Source organism: Pyrgilauda ruficollis, unplaced genomic scaffold (genome assembly GCF_017590135.1).
Source record: "Pyrgilauda ruficollis isolate IOZ18807 unplaced genomic scaffold, ASM1759013v1 scaffold38, whole genome shotgun sequence".
In the NCBI taxonomy this organism is placed as follows: domain Eukaryota; kingdom Metazoa; phylum Chordata; class Aves; order Passeriformes; family Passeridae; genus Pyrgilauda; species Pyrgilauda ruficollis.
This window is the reverse complement of record NW_024525267.1, coordinates 2,631,905-2,647,834: the sequence shown is the minus strand read 5'-3', so window position 1 is coordinate 2,647,834 and position 15,930 is coordinate 2,631,905. Positions and strand designations below refer to the sequence as shown.

General features: G+C 38.1%; 1 protein-coding gene across 3 annotated transcripts in view; it reads left to right on the top strand.

Moving 5' to 3' along the window:
- SETD3 (SET domain containing 3, actin histidine methyltransferase) overlaps positions 1–15,930 on the top strand; it is a 62,585-nt gene that overhangs the window by 26,514 nt on the left and 20,141 nt on the right. For all 3 annotated transcript variants that reach the window (XM_041476321.1, XM_041476323.1, XM_041476322.1), the window contains exons 4-6: positions 2,210–2,358; positions 3,503–3,575; positions 4,094–4,350. In XM_041476321.1, the coding sequence (XP_041332255.1) occupies positions 2,210–2,358; positions 3,503–3,575; positions 4,094–4,350 (479 nt within the window). The remainder of the gene's footprint in view (positions 1–2,209; positions 2,359–3,502; positions 3,576–4,093; positions 4,351–15,930) is intronic.

Sequence of the window (15,930 nt, the reverse complement as noted above, 5' to 3'; positions counted from 1 at the left end):
TTGAAATTTCCCTTTCACACCTGTTTTTAATATATTTTGACTGGTGCATAGAGATCTTTCTCCATAAAAGGACTTAACACACCTCTGAACATCAGTTTTTGGCAGAGGGTGTATGGAGGAATAAATGATGCTCTTTCAGTGACTGCATTCTGTAGTGATGTAGATGTGAATTTGGTTCATTTTTAACTGTGCCATGACTTCTGTAAACTTACTGTACATGTCCAGGTTTTTATGATGTAATCTATGTGTTAAAGTAAGTCATAATTCAGGTTAATAAGAGCAGGGTTAGCACTGGGGTTGGCCTTTTCTCTGAATCTTTCTTCTGCACCAGAAAGATTAAACTATCCATGGGTGGGGCGGGGGGGAAGATGCTGCAGGCAGAGATGGTAGAATTAGTGTAACAGTATCATGCTAATAGAACATAGTTTTTTCTTTGGAAGATACAAAACCTACTAACCACACTGCTATTGACATACAAGTGTCTTTCCATGTAACATTTTTATATCCATGGAGAGTAGCAAAGTTATGGTGTCTTTCAAGACTATTTTTAATAGAACATAATAGTTAATCTACAGAGTTTGCTAACTTAATAAAGGCTTTAGACCTAATAATACATAATTAATATATATGCCAAAAATGTTATATTTTGTGCTTTTCTTGACTAGAACATGGGGCTGCAGGATGTGAACTAGAATAATCTTTGGTATAGGAAACTCTTAATTTGAAAACGGAGTTTTTTTAATGTCTAAAATTTTCCTTGTTTGACTCGTTAGCAAAATCATAAATAAAGCTAATTTTCAATATAGATTTTCATCAGTACAGCTATATTTTGTTCCATGTAGAAACTATTTATTCCCCAATGGTGCTTATGACTTAAAGGAGCTGGTCTTCTCTTTAATTTGGAAAAATTGGGAAGTATTGGTCCACATTGTATATGAGGAACAGAAGTAGAATTTTAGAGATGTTTAAAGAATGGTCCCAAGTACAAGCTGGATGTTAAAAGCTCCCAGTAGTCTTATACAGTAAGAAAAATTGGAAATCAAAATAGTAAAATCTTGGACAGTAAATGCCTACCAAGTTCTGTAGAAACCATGCAACTAGTCTTTCTGTGTTTGTGAGGGCATTTATATTCCAAAAAATACTTTGCAAATACTGAAGAAATTTTTATACTGTATTGTCAAAGATGAAAGTTTTAAATGCTACTTGCACTTTTAAATTAACTACAGATTTGATTGGTTCTGGGCCTTGAAATGCAACATTTTGAGACAAGAGGGGGATATTTTAAGTACACTAATGCTACTTCCCTAAAATAATTTTAATCTCAAAATGTATTTTATTCCCTGTGCTTAGCCAAAATATCTTTGGATGCAAAGCATCTTGCTGATGACATTTTGTCACTCATAAAATGGCCTGAGCATTTTGGGGGCCTTTGGACACTTTTAATGTGATCTGACTCTAGAGTTTGGGTTGAAGAGAGCACACAGAGGCAAAGAGGAACAAAAGGAGCTGACTGAGTATAGCCAGGAACTATTACAGAGAGGTTCAAATGAATTCACAGTAGAAGAAAGCTAAGGAAATGAACGAGGCTTGTGATTTCACTGATGGACCACATGCTGTTGGAGAAGCAAAGTGTAAAAATTTGGACGAGCTCTGTGATGTTAGGAGGATGATCCTTAGATATTTTAGATCTATCCTTAGATCTATCCTTAGATATTTTAGTAGATCCATATGCTGCAGGAAAAGGCTAACTGTCTTGTATGTGAAAGAAGGAACTCAAGATCTGCTTATCATCAGTTGCAGTGCTGAATTAATGAAATTACAGCTTGTCTCTCAAATTCTTCCTTGTCTGTATCAACATGTTGTGGTGATTGCATTTATCTTTAATATTAAGATTGGAAATATTTTGGCTTTTATTAAAAGGGAAAGAAGAGGAGAGTTTCATATTTCATTATTGCTCAGTTTGGGCAGTTGCATCTTTAAGACGACTGGTAAGCCAATTTGGCACAATAATGAATTTGATGAAAATTGGGTATGACATTTATATAGTATTGAGTAACACTTAACAGAGGCCAGTTCTGACTCAGCTACTTCAAAGTAGCACTGCTGTGAGATAGCAGATAGCTTTTAACATGGACTTCTATATTGAGCTTTTTTATCTTTCTGGATCCTCTTATTTCTGCATTTGTTTTTCAATAAATTGTGTATATAGGTTTGTCTGTTGTCTTTGATGGAAAAAGAGATGACTATTTCCCTGAATTGATAAAATGGGCAACTGAAAATGGAGCATCCACAGAGGGTTTTGAAATAGCTAACTTTGAAGAGGAGGGATTTGGTTTGAAAGCAACAAGAGAGATAAAGGTGAGCATGTGAACATTTGACTTAGATTAGAAAATTGTGTTTGGAATGTATCTGCAGAGCTCTGAAATGCTCACCCTTTTCCCCCTTTTGACTCCTTATGCTGTTCTGAAACATTACCAACTCTGTGTACTTGAGAATAACGTTATTGATAAAATTGAGTATTTTTTTATGACTACTGATAGTACTGTGAATTTTTAATTAATCTTTTTTTTTCTCTATGTTGCCTATACTCTACCTAGTCACAGAGTACTCTACCACACTGATGTATCCCTTATGTATCCCTTTATTCCATGTTTTCTAACTATTTAGTCTCTTCTCTTCTTTCATGTCCCTTTTAAAGAACTGAAAAGTTCTTTAAAAGTTTTTGCCTGAAAAAGAGGTATTTACAATACCTATTTAGTCTCTTCTTTTCTTCTTTTGTGTCCCTTCTTTTAAAGAATTGGTCTTTTTTCTCAGAAAGTGGTGTTTGCAATACCTATTTTTCAGTGAAAATAAAAAAAAAATCCCCAAATTATGATAATTGTAAAGGATTTTTTTAATCATCAGAGAAGGAGTATAAACACACACAAAGTTAGATAACTGTTAAAAGGTAAACATTTAAAATTGTGTCTTTCCATTCCCATTTTGTAGGTGGGAAACAGGTTTGAAGACCAATCAGCTGTTGTAGAATGAGTATTAGAAAATGAGCACAGTATAGTCATTTAAGAGCTTCATTAGCACACAGTTTATACATTCATAGAAATCCTGAACAGTTCTTCTAGAATAAAAGCAGCCAATATGAAAAAAACTCTACTGTGAGAAAATATGTGATCATGTAATTATTAGCAATATAATGTGTCTGATAGCTTTAAGGTTGTGTTGTACATATTAGCAGTTCCAAAATGGAAGGGCTTTATTTTGTATCTGAGTGCCTGTGTTTCAAGTTTTGTGTAATGCAGATTGAAACATTGGTTACCACAATATGAAATACAGGTTGTTTCTTGAATTTGCAGTGGAAGAGAAGGAAGAATTCTGATTTAGAATAATTCTGATGTAAAAAAATAATGCAAACAACTTTTCATTTAAAGTTGTTGTATATTTGAGACACTTGGCACATAATATAAATGCTGGCTGACCCTATATTGCATTTCTTTCCTTTCTGTAGGCTGAAGAATTGTTTCTGTGGGTTCCTAGAAAACTGTTGATGACAGTTGAATCAGCTAAAAATTCAGTCTTAGGTAAGAGCTCAAGGAAGTTCTTAAGAAAGAAATTAATATTTATGGGATCTTTCAGTAGGAGACTTTCTTTTTTTAGCTGATCTTCTTTATTACAGAGCTTGCTTATCATGCCAGTCATCAGGTTTGGAATACTTAGAAACTTGAAGTGTCAGTGGAAAGAATTTAATTTCCCGGTTAGTTTCTGGCTGAGTGCACTGGATATCTTCCACAAGTTGTTTGTGTTATTTTGAACACGTATTATGTAGCTTGTATAATACTTGGAGATAAAATGTTCTGAGGTATTGAGAATATTGTTCTAGTTTTGTCATGCAATTGTATATGAGGCATTTGCTGTGTCAAAAATCTTGCAGTATAATACAGTGCAGGCAGCTAAATATTTTAGAAACCTGAAAAGCTTTTTTTCATTTTTTTTTGTTAGATACTTACCTGTTATTAAATTGTGTTAATTTAAAGTAGATCTAGGATGAGATTTTCCGTGGAGAATCAATTTAGTTCCTCACCTTTCTTGGTTAATTCAGGATCTCTGTACTCTCAAGATCGAATTCTTCAAGCCATGGGCAATATAACGTTGGCATTCCATCTCCTTTGTGAGCGAGCCAACCCCAACTCTTTCTGGCTGCCCTACATCCAGACTCTCCCCAGTGAATATGATACTCCTCTCTATTTTGAAGAAGATGAAGTACAGTATCTTCAATCAACTCAGGCCATACATGATGTTTTTAGTCAATATAAAAATACAGCTCGACAGTATGCCTATTTCTACAAAGTTATTCAGGTAAGAATCTTAAATGTAGTATATGCATGTTGTTCTCATGATCCTTATTGTGGAAAATGTGAAAACAGTGATGCTGAATAATAGTACAAGTATATTGCCCTTGAAAGTCTGAATCATTAAAGCAATTTCCTGCTGGTTTTTTTGAACTGCTATTGAAATTTTGCAGTTCTGTAGGCTTATAGGTATATAAAAATGTATTTAGTTGGTTGAGAGAAGTGACTGTTGCCCTTTGTTTAAAAATGGGTGAGGCTTTATCTGGAATACTGTACAATTTTGGGCCCACCAGTGTAAAAGACACGTTGACAAATTGGAAACTTGTTGACAAACTGGAATGAGACCAGAGGAGTGCTGTTAAGATGTCATTTGCTTCAGCCCTTTATCTGTATAAAGGGAGACTAAGGGATCTGGATTTGTTTGTTCTGGGGGAAAGGAGATAAGGAATGATCCAGTCGCTGCTTTCATCTTGCTATTGTTAGCCAGTCTCTAGAAGTTTGTGGGTTGGAAACTTTTCTGCGTGACCTGCAGAGATCTACAACCTATGCATGCCTCTATGATTCTTTGAAAAATGTGTAGTTTGCACTTAACAAAGTAAAGTGATAATTGTTAATTGACAGAATAAAACCATTGCATATGTTGTATTTCCAATGAACTGGATTAACTGTTGTTTTCTGTTCTAGTTAGCGTAATTATTTTGATTGCTTTCAAATACAAAGATAAACCCATCTGGTAACAGTTAGGGTATGGAGAGGCTTGAGATGGGTGAACTTTTCATTGTGTTCTGAAGGAATGGTTTAAACCAAGTTTCGAACAGAACTCTTAGTCTGACTGATAGCTGGATATAATATTGTAGTGAATGTTGATGTGTTGTTCTCACATGTGCAAACATTCAAAGATTTTTGTGGCACATTCTCTATAAAAAATGTATGGCTCTGTGTACTGAATCTCCCCAGATGTGCGATCTAGAGACATTTTGTTTGGCCACGAGAGAGGTCAGAAGACACAAGGCAATTCTATTCTCCTTTAGAGTTACCAGAGTTCCAAAGCTTTTCTGTCAACTGTTTTAATTCAACAAAAGTTACATTATTTTGTGTAGCTGTTTGGTGCTTCAAGAACTGAATATGTTTCAAACACAAATTCAGTTTATGGAGTATAAGGAGCAGAAGGATACATTTTGAAAACTAAAGTAATTGAAAATGATTGGTGAAAGCCAAATCAGATGCACAAGGAATATGTTAGAAACAGTGGCTTTGATATTGGAAGGGAACTGAATTCTTCCTTCCAGGTGTCACAGTACAGGAAACAATAGTTCAGCCAACGCTTTTTTTCTTGCTGTGTCCTATCCTAGACTCCCAGTCCACACTTGGTCTTCCAGCCTTCACTTAGTTTCTCAAAATATGCTGCCTGTTCAAACTGAGCTTCTAAATGTTGTGCCTTAGAATGTTTTTTTTTCACCCTAAACAGGTCTACAGTTCTTAACAAATTATTTCCAGAATATTGTGGAACATTATCCAATTCTTCTAGCTGCTGTTCTTGCTCTTGCAGTTCTTTTGAGAACTGAATCATCTGAATCAGCTGAACTATCACTATGACAAGTTCCATCATTTTCACTAATCCTGCACTAGTACTGTTATGTGAGAGGTTATGTGACTGCAACATTAATTAAAAAAACCCAAAACTCTGAAATGCAGAATGGTCAGGAAATTAGATCAATTTTTTTTTGGTTCTCCTGACAAATGCTTTTATTGCTTGTCTTGTGTTCTTGGTACATATCTTGTTCTATAGCTGTTGTTTCAACATTGTTGAACATGAGATGAAGGTAGATCAGGTTTTTGCTTTATTTGCTTTATTTACTTTCCTTTGCAGAATGAGAGGTAATAAGTATTTAGTTAAATTTTAAGTGGGTCCTGGTTGTTTGGTGCCTTACTTCAGCACTGCCATGTAACCACAATTTCAGCTGAATGTTTCTTCACTACTATTCAGCAAATACTACTGTTCACATTAGAAAGTCAAATAAATTCAGTTGGCTCCAGGAATGCCAACTGTATGTATTGGACAGCTATTATTAATGTTTTCTTTGAAAACTTAAGAAAAAGTTTAAATTTTTGATCTCTGCTTTCAAAAACAAGAGCTTGTGATTTATGAAATGGTGGAGGAGAGGAGTTCATAGAGAAAAAATAGAAGTCTCTTTCTTCCCTAAAACAAAGTACCATTTTTCTTTATTCATAAAAGCTGAAATTAATTTTAGTATCAGCTTGCATGTGCTCATATCATGTTTTGAACAAAATTGACCCACAAAATACTAATGCTAAGGGTAATTCATGAGCAGATGGAAAAGGGAAGAAACAGCGAAAGAGAAATTTTTCATATAAATGAAAAAAGCAAAGCAAACCCACTTGTCTATGAAAGGCAGTGTACTCTGCGAGCTTGATTAAATGAGGTTTTTTTAGATTTTTGTATACCATCATTTCGTTCAGTACTACTACTGCTTTAGTAGAAGTGTTTAAATGAAAAGTTGTCCTGTATGACCAGGATTTTCATCTTGCCTTCAGGATGCAGGCTAATTTTTTAAAAGTACAAATACCTTTTAAAGTATTTTTTTTTAAAGTACAAATACATTTTTTTGTAATGCAAAAATCTTAAAACTATGTTTATTTTATTGATAGTTGTTCTGCTGTGGGAAGTAATGCTAGCAGCATCTTGCAATAAGAGCTGGGGTTTTTTGCTGTTTGAAGATACTAAAAAAGTGACTACTTTGTGCAGGCAGAATACTCTAATTGCAACATTTTTAGTCTACAAAATATTTCTAATGGTGGGGGAACAAAAGGGTTAACAGGTCCTGTCTTCAAATGCTTCTTTTTCTTTCTAAATAGGATTCTAGACTGCTTTTAAAATAATTTGGCTTCTGATAGGTGTGCAGTTTCAAACATGGTTTGAGAAGTGCTGCTCTGTTTTATTTCCTTAGCTTCTCTATAAAGGGTGACTGCTGCAGTTCTGACTTTCTCCAAGTGCTTAGTCTGGCTTGACATGAAGAATGGGCAGATTTATGAATTTCACAGCTGTTGCAAGCTAAACTGTAGTCTGGTTTGATAAGCAGAAACAGGTGGGATGTTGAGCAGACAAAAATAAACTCTTGAGCATGTTAGCCAGGCTCTATAAACCACACTGACACCTCTCTAAACATATGTAATTTGATAACTAAAAAATAGCTAAAAGTTGTTGCAGCTGCATTTGGCCTCTGCATTGGTGTCAAAATACAGGGAATGCTCAAAAGATTACTTTCATTGCTGCAGACTTGTAGTTTGCATGATTTTTTTTTATAGTTTGTTCCAAAGAGAAATTCTGTAAGCTGCAGGGTTTTCTCTTCTCAGGGGAAGAGAAAGGAAGGTATGTCTGTGACTTCCTTAACATTTATGAGCACTGCATGCCTGCAGAAGGGTGAACAAAGCCCAGATATTTATGGCTTAATGTTAAAAATATTTTGTCCACTGAAATGTGGCATAATAGACACAAGAGGGAGCCATATAGTTTAAAGACAGTGAGGTTATATTTCACTGTGAGATTGTATTTCTAAAGAAAATGCGGCCAAGTTTGAAGCTTTTTTAAAAGAATATGCAGTGGTCTTTGTGTTTGATTTTCAGGTGCATCTCTATGCCTGTTTGTAGTCAGCTACAGAGAAGTTCTTGTGAATCAAAACAAGATATGAAGACAAGGAATGCACTTAGAGAAGGTGGAAGTGTCCAAACTATTTACATTTTGAACTTGATGGGTTTGAAGCAGTGTTGTATCTTTTCCCCAGCTGTCGTAAAGGCTGTTATTACCTGCCTAAATAAAAGACAATTTTATGATAACTTTAGTTGTCTTTTAAAATCTTTGACGTGGTAAGTCCAAAACCATCATTAGCTAACCATAGCTTTTGCCATGGCTGTATGCATTCAGCGGCACTCTGAGTAAGCAGTATCTCTATGTAGCTGCCTCTCATGTGCTGGAAAAAAACACGTTTTGTGGGACTGTCCAGGATGGCAGTTTTGCATTGATTTACACAGTGTTTTCAGCCTGTAGTCTTTGGACCGCTGAGGGACCACATTTTTTTTTTTTTCTGAAGAGCGAGTTATCAGCCTGAAAAGAAAAAACAAAAAGCCTGAACCACAGCCAATATGGTTGACAGTGTAGTGGGCCTCTGCTGTAAGGCCTGATCAGAAGGAAGGAAGAAGTGAGAGAGGCCTTCTACAGACAGCTAAAAACAGCCTCACATTTGCAGGGCCTGATTCTCAGCAGGAACTTCACTCCAGTATCTGTTAGAGGAACAGCACAGCAGGGCATAAGCAGTCCAGGAGGTTTGTGGAGAGCTTCCTCACCCAAGCAGTGGAGGGGCCAATGAGGAGAGGTGCTACTTGCATTCATGGACCTCATACTTACAAACAAGGAAGGGTTTGTTAGAGATGCAGAGGTTGAAGACAGCCTTGGCTGTAGTGACCATGAGGTGGTGGATTTCAGGATCCTGAGAGGAGGAGGCAGAGCAAACAGCAAGGTCACAATGCTGGACTTCAGGAAAGCAGTATTGGCTACTTCATGGATCTGCTTGGAAGAGTCCCATGGGATAAGGCTTTGGAGAGAAGGATCCAAGAAAGAAAACATGGTTAGTGTTGACAGATCACCTCATCTAAGTCGAGGAGCAGTTCTTCTCAAAAAGCAGGAAGTCAGGCAAAAGTGCCAGGAGGCCTTCATGAATCAGCAAGGAACTCCTGGCAAAAACTCAGACATGAAAAAGAAGCATAGGGAAGGTGAAAGCAGGGACAGGTAATGTGTAAGAAATATGAAGACATTGTCTAATCATCCAGGGATGTGGTTAGGAAGCCTAAAGCCCAGCAGGAATTGCGTCTTGCAAGAGATATTAAAGGTGATGAAAAGGGTTTCTCTATGTACATAGGTGACCAAAGGAGGACTAGAGGAAATGTGGGCCTGCTGCTGGATGGAGCAGGGGACTGTGACATAGAACATGTAAAATGGGGGTACCAAATACCTTCCTTTACTGGTAAGACTGGCCTTCAAGAGTTCCAAGTACCAGAATGCCATCTAGAGGTGCCTGGACGAGCTTGAGAAATGGGCTCTTGGGAACCTCATGAAGTTCACCAGGGGAAAGTGCAAGGTGCTGCACCTGTGTTGGGGCAACCCATGCTATCAATACAGCTGTGGGTTGAAGGGATTGAGAACAGCCCTGCAGAAATGCACTGTGGGAGTGCAGGTGAATGAGCCAGCAATGTGTGCTTGCAGCTCAGAAAGCCAGTTGTACCCTGCGCTGCATCAAAAGCAGTGTGGCCAGCAGGTTGAGAGAGGAGATTCAATCCCTCTGCTGTGGTGAGACCCCACCTGCAGTGCTGCACCCAGCTCTGGGGTCCCCAGCACATGGAGAGATTCCAGAGGGTAGCCACAGAAATAATCAGAGAACCGAAGCACCTCTCCTGTGAGGAAATGCTGAGAGCTGATCTTGTTCATCCTAGAGAAGAAAAGCTCCAGGGAGGCCTTAAAGCAGCCTTTCCATAGTTAACAGGGGGTGAGAAAGATGGGAAGCAACTTTTTAACAGGGCTTGTTGCATGAGGACCAAGGGTAATGGTTTATAAACCAAGAGAGGGTTGATTTAGATTAGATCTAAGGAAGGCATTTTTTACAAAAAGAGTGGTGAAACGCTGATACAGGTTGCTCAGAGAGGATGTTGATGCCCTATTCCTGGAAACATTCCAGGTCAGGTTGGATGGGGCTCTGAGCAACCATGATCTAGTTGAACATGTTTATCACAGTGAGTAGTTGGACTAGGTTGACCCTTAGAGGTCCTTTCCAAAGGAAATTCGATGACTCTCAGTGATCTTTGTGCCATGATTTCCCAATCATTTTCCCATGATGACTGGGAAATTTTCCTGAGGACTTGAAGAAAGCAGATGTCACTCCTCTCCTCAGGATAGAAAGGTGACTCAGGAACTACAAGCCTGTTAGCCTCACTTCATTTTCTGGTAAGGTGCCATCCAGTGAGACTTCCACAGGTTGGAGAAATGGGCTGCTAATTGATGTTTATCAAGAAGGGCAAAGTCCTGCACTTGGAGTGAAATGATCCCATTATTATGTTGGGGGACAAGATGAGCATGAGCCAGCAATGTGTCCTTGCAGCAAAAAGGGCTAATGGCATCCTGGCTGCATTAGGATTGTTGGCAGCATGAGAGAGGTGATCCTTCTCCTCTGCTCGGCGCTGCTGAGGCCACACCCAGAGTACTGTGTCCAGTATGAGAGAGATCAGTTTAATTCTAAAAATCTTACTGAATGGAGAAAGCAAAGTCACCTATTTAAGGAACATTTTAGTAAGTAAACTTATTTTCTTTGACTCAGTTTTATGTTTCTTTGCAAAGTTAATGAGCAAATACTTGCTAGTTCTTTCTTTTCCTTCTGTCAAGCTCCTCTTACTCAAGAAGACAGAAGCTGCCCCATGAGTCACACTCTTTTAAATATTTTTTTAAAAATAGAATGTATTTGGTAGAAGTTGTTAATAATTTTTAGGTATTATCTGTAGTCTGATTTTCTTCCAGCATTTCACAGGAACACTGTCAAACAGTTTTCTGACTAGGGTGTGTTGACATCCGGACACTGTGAAAGTGTTGTTGTTGTCCTGTTGTGAATACAAGCTTTGCAGTAATCTATCCAAAGATGTTTTGATCTGTTTGTGTGCAGTACTGGACAGAGAATTTAATTTCCTGGAGGCTGTAATCCCTTTTGATCAGATACTAAATTTCATATATTATTCATATAAAATTTGACTAATTGATTTAGCGTGAATGAAATTCTAAAATCCAGTAATTAGCTGTTGGGGACTGGAATATCATTTTAGTTAGGATATTTAACACATCAAGTTCTAGATTTCATCATAGCATCTTTAAAATCTGGTATTATATGTAACTTCAATATTGGGTATATTAGATGAGATTTCACATCTCTAGCATAATTTTTACACCAATTTTTGAAGTTGTGATGATACTTTCAATATGACTTATGCTACTCTTACATTATTTTTCTGTGGTGTTTTTAATCTATCCTATTCCAATAAGCATATGATTTTCCAGGTCAGTGTGAAGTAGAACATCTGGCGTCTCTCTGTACTTGGCTTGAAGACACCACCATTTAACTTTTGTGTGCTAAATGTTACTTGAGTTGAATGCAGACAAGTGTACTGTCTTTTAAAAAACCCTACTGAAGTAATCAGAAAGTGTTTATTATTTTTAAGTTGATGTAATAGAGAATATTTTAATTCTTCCAAAGAGTTCAACCAATATGCAGTCAAAAGCAGATGTATTTGAAACAGAATTCAGTTTTGTTTCTGTACCAGGTAGGTCTTTGGGATTCTCAGTTTTCCTCCCTACTTAATTTATACTCATTGGCATACCAGTCAAATAGCTTTTTTTCAGAAATTATGTCAGTGACACTGTGAAAAATGGGTGGAAGAAAGATGGCACAGTTGTAAACCCTGTAAAATCTTTCCCTTTTTTTTTACTTGTCTACTATGCATGTCACCTTAAGGAGAGATTTAAAATTGCATTGAGTGGGCAGTTGCAAAGGTAAAAATAGTGTTGCTGTCTAATTTGCTTTGTCTGGGTTTCAATGCCCAAGTTGTTCTTCTTGATCAACAATAAATAAATAGGCAGTTAATAATGACATATATTTATGCTTTTCTGTGTTTTTCCTCTCTGTGAAGGCCAAAATATTGTATTAATCTGTTTTGCTGGCAGCAGATTGAAGATTGACAGTATGCTTGTACTGTACCACTTAGTGTAGCTACTGTAAGGTGGTTTAGACTCTGCAAACATGTGCCAAATTCCTGATTTTTGTGTCACTTCTGGTATATCCCACCCCTGGCCATGATAACAGTAACAGCAAATCCTGGGGCTTTGTTGGGCCATTCCTGTGGCTGCCCCTCTCCACGGCAGAAGCAGCTCCAGGCTTTGCTGGGTTGTGTCTGTCCGAGTCAGGCAGATGAAGAGCTCAAGTCCTTGCGTGGGTGGGAGGTTCTGCTGCCTTCTTCCCCCGTTCCTTCCTTGCCTTCCATGGGAACACGGCGACAGCTCTGGGCTTTGAGCCAGCCGGACACAGGAGGAGGTGTTTGGCTGTTCAGGCAGCGTTTGCTCCTCAAACAGCTGTTCCCTATCTCCTCCAAGGAAAAGGTGGCAGGCCATATGGAGGCATCCTGTGGTCCAGATTCAGATGATGGGCAGCAGTTGGGCCGTGCTGGCCTAGATCGGAATACAGGCACATCCTGCTTGGTGTCTGCTGTTTCTTAGAGTCAAAATGCTTCGAAGTTGGGGGACAGACAGGATAAAACATATCTTTCATTTTGGATATAGATGTTATCTTTCACTGTACAGACATTGTTAAGATCTCCTAATCAGCAGGTTTTAATTTATTTTATATTCTGAATGGATTCTGCTATAGTGGCCTAAATGCCTGGTTTCCTCTAGAGAAGCAGAGATGTATTTCAAAGTGTGTGTGCCAGCGCAAAACAAAATTTGTTTCTGCTTAGTTTAAACCACATTTGGGAGGAATAATACATTCTCTTGTTAGTAGTATGGGCTTTTGAGGCATTTTTTTGAAGGTGGGATACTCAACCGCTCTCCTAGTTGAGAATGCAGATAAGCATCTCTATTTTCCAGCCAATAGAGTGGAGACAGTTTTTTGTTTGCTTTTCTGTTAGTAGCCTTTTTTTTTAAACTGAGTTGCACTTTGTGGGACATTTGAGTCTATCCCCAGGGATGTTGTCTGTGTCTTTTGTGAAAGTGAGTGCCTCAGCAGACATCAGGAGATCATCATGCACTTACAAGTATACTTTCTCATATAAAGTTTGTACTTATTGTGCAGATTTAATATTTTTCCTGATATAACAGCAGTTACAAATGTTCCATAAATTTAAAATATTATAACAAGCTGATGTTTCTTAGAGCAGAATACTCAAAGGATGTATTCTTTAAGCACTGCAAAATTATACAGGGTACTTATCTTGGTTAAAATTAGTAATTTAACTAAATTACAAAGTGGATTATCCTCTTCAGTCAGACCCAGTGCTAATACTCCACACAGTAGGACACTGATATGCTGCTAAGTAAACCAAAGTTTATTTTCTTGTACTGTTTGAATGCGGGTTGAAGAGGAAATTGTAGGATTTTAGTTTTGGATGTGTGTGCCGCTGTAGCCCCAGTACCTGTTGTTCCAGGACTTACCATGTCCTGTGGGAGCTCAGTTATGAGGTGATCGTGATCCAAGCTTCCACCTAAGTGGCTCCTGGTAGGATTTATTGGAAAACTGTAGTAGTTGAATCACAGGTAACAAAACTTTGGCTATACTGCATAATATTGATGCTTGTTAGCAAACTCTTTCATTGAGAAGTGGTTGTGAATCCGAAATACCATTTCTGTCCTTTCAAAGCAGTTCACTTCAGGGTTTCCATCGCAGCATTTTATTTGTGGCTTGTGATTTACCTAATAGTGGAGTTCACTAATAGTAGAGTTGTGGGATGAATTTGTGCATGAACGTAGTTCCTGTGTGTTGCACTAAACAGAATCATAAAGTATCCAGAGTTGGAAGGGACCCACAAGGATCATCAAAGTCCAGCTCCTGAAGTTAACAAGGCAAAATGTTTCCTGAATTGAAAAATGCTCAAGGTAAACTTAGTACCTCAGGAAGAGCCTACAGAGGAAAAGATGTGTCATGATCTACAAACACAGACCCTTGCAAGGAAGCTGGGTTTTGCATACTGTACCTGTGTGAATGAAACCCTGCAGATTGAACCTGTAAATCTAAGGCTCAACATGAACAGTAAACTCATTTTGCAAGGAGATTTACCACAGGAGATAGTGGAGCTCATGTATCCTGTCATGTGAACTGCTTCGAGAAGGACTCGGGAGGCTGTCTCATTGCAAAACACATCTGATCTCAGCCCAGCTTCTCCCACTTCAGCCCTTAATGGGGCTGCACTCAGCTCTATGTGATTTTGTGAAAGGACAAAAAGAGGTATGGAGAACTTGGTCACTTATTTAAATGCTGTATCTGAATGTCTTCTGTTTTGGGAAAGAATAGTATTTCAGAATTGTGTATGTACACATACACACATACAGAATAAGCAGTATTCTGAAATGGAGTAATCAAGAAGTAGATGTTACGGAGTCCATGGCTGTCTTACCTCTATTTAAAAAAGGAGGTGGACAGGATTGGAGATGGGGTACTCAGTTGCAGTCAGTTCAGAGTTGTTTCTGTGTGCTCTGTCTACTACCAACAGTAGTATCCACGTTGTGTCTGAAGTGGTTTGTCAGTCCTTCAGACCCTTGAATTAGTAGTTAATGGGTTGAGTTGTGTGTTGTGCCAATGCTGTCTCATTAACAAAGAACAATTTTGCAGGTAGAAGGTACAGAAAAAGGGACTGTGCAGTTAAATTCCATTGCACCAGAAGGAGTCATTCCACTTTGCTTCCGCTGCATGAATCCCCTAATAGTCTGGAACAGTGCTTTCTTGTGTATATTGGCAGAAAGTAAATAAAAATTGGTGACATGAAGAATTAAGCTAGAATATTATTTTGATTTAAGAAGTTTCAATCCTGTGGTACCTTTTTTTTTTATATTAAGATTCATTCTGTTAGGTTTTGCAAAGTAGAATTATCTTTTTTTCTGTTAGGAAAGTCATATAACAGCACAAGTTTGGGAACATTATTCCTAGCACTTCATGAATTGGCCTGTTTGAAAATTCTATAGCATGCCTCTGTAGTTATAAACTATTGTTGTTACAAGTGAAATAATCTTTGGCTTTGTCTCCTGTCCTGTACAGTAAACTGGCTTCCCTCATTAGGTTAGGCAGCATATGTCCAATGGAAAAAGTGAATTCTTGTTTCCCTGTAGATCACTAGGATCCTCCATTCTGAATTCTTTATTTTACTTAGCTTTAGGGCAGTTAAAGCCTCGGCAGCTCCACAGAGAGGAGTTTCTCTTCAAGGCTGCTGCTTCAAAGGATTTCCAGAGCTGAGAAAGGGACAGTAACCAGCAAATGCTGACAGATCTTCCTGCTTCTGGCCCTGAATGTGTGTGTGTTTGTGTTTTTGTACACCTACACATTGGCCTGAAACCATCAAGTAGCATCCACTAAGGCTCATAATGAAATCTCCCCATGTTAATGAGTACAGTGGAAAGAGGGAAGAATCTGCAAAGAAGAGGAGGAAAAAATTGTTTGGTCAAAAGCAACTAACCCTTGGGGTTTATGTTCAAAGGAATGAAAGTTAACAAGGTGGAAACTTAAAGTGGTTTTGGCTTTAACTGTTTCAAGCACCCTTAGTGTTTTGGGGGCTGTGAAGGGAGTGCAGTGGTAGCCTCAGTATACTCTTAACAGTGGCTATGATCATTTCCTGGGGTAGAAGTGGAGCTGTCACCACTTCAATGGGGTTACAAGAGGTTTCTGAGATTATTGAAATCTGAGTTAGTGATATCAATGCAGTGTTTGCCCACAACTTTGCCTTGGACTTGTGAATACTTGAAATAGTTGTCACAGAAGTCCAACCGTCTCTTTGT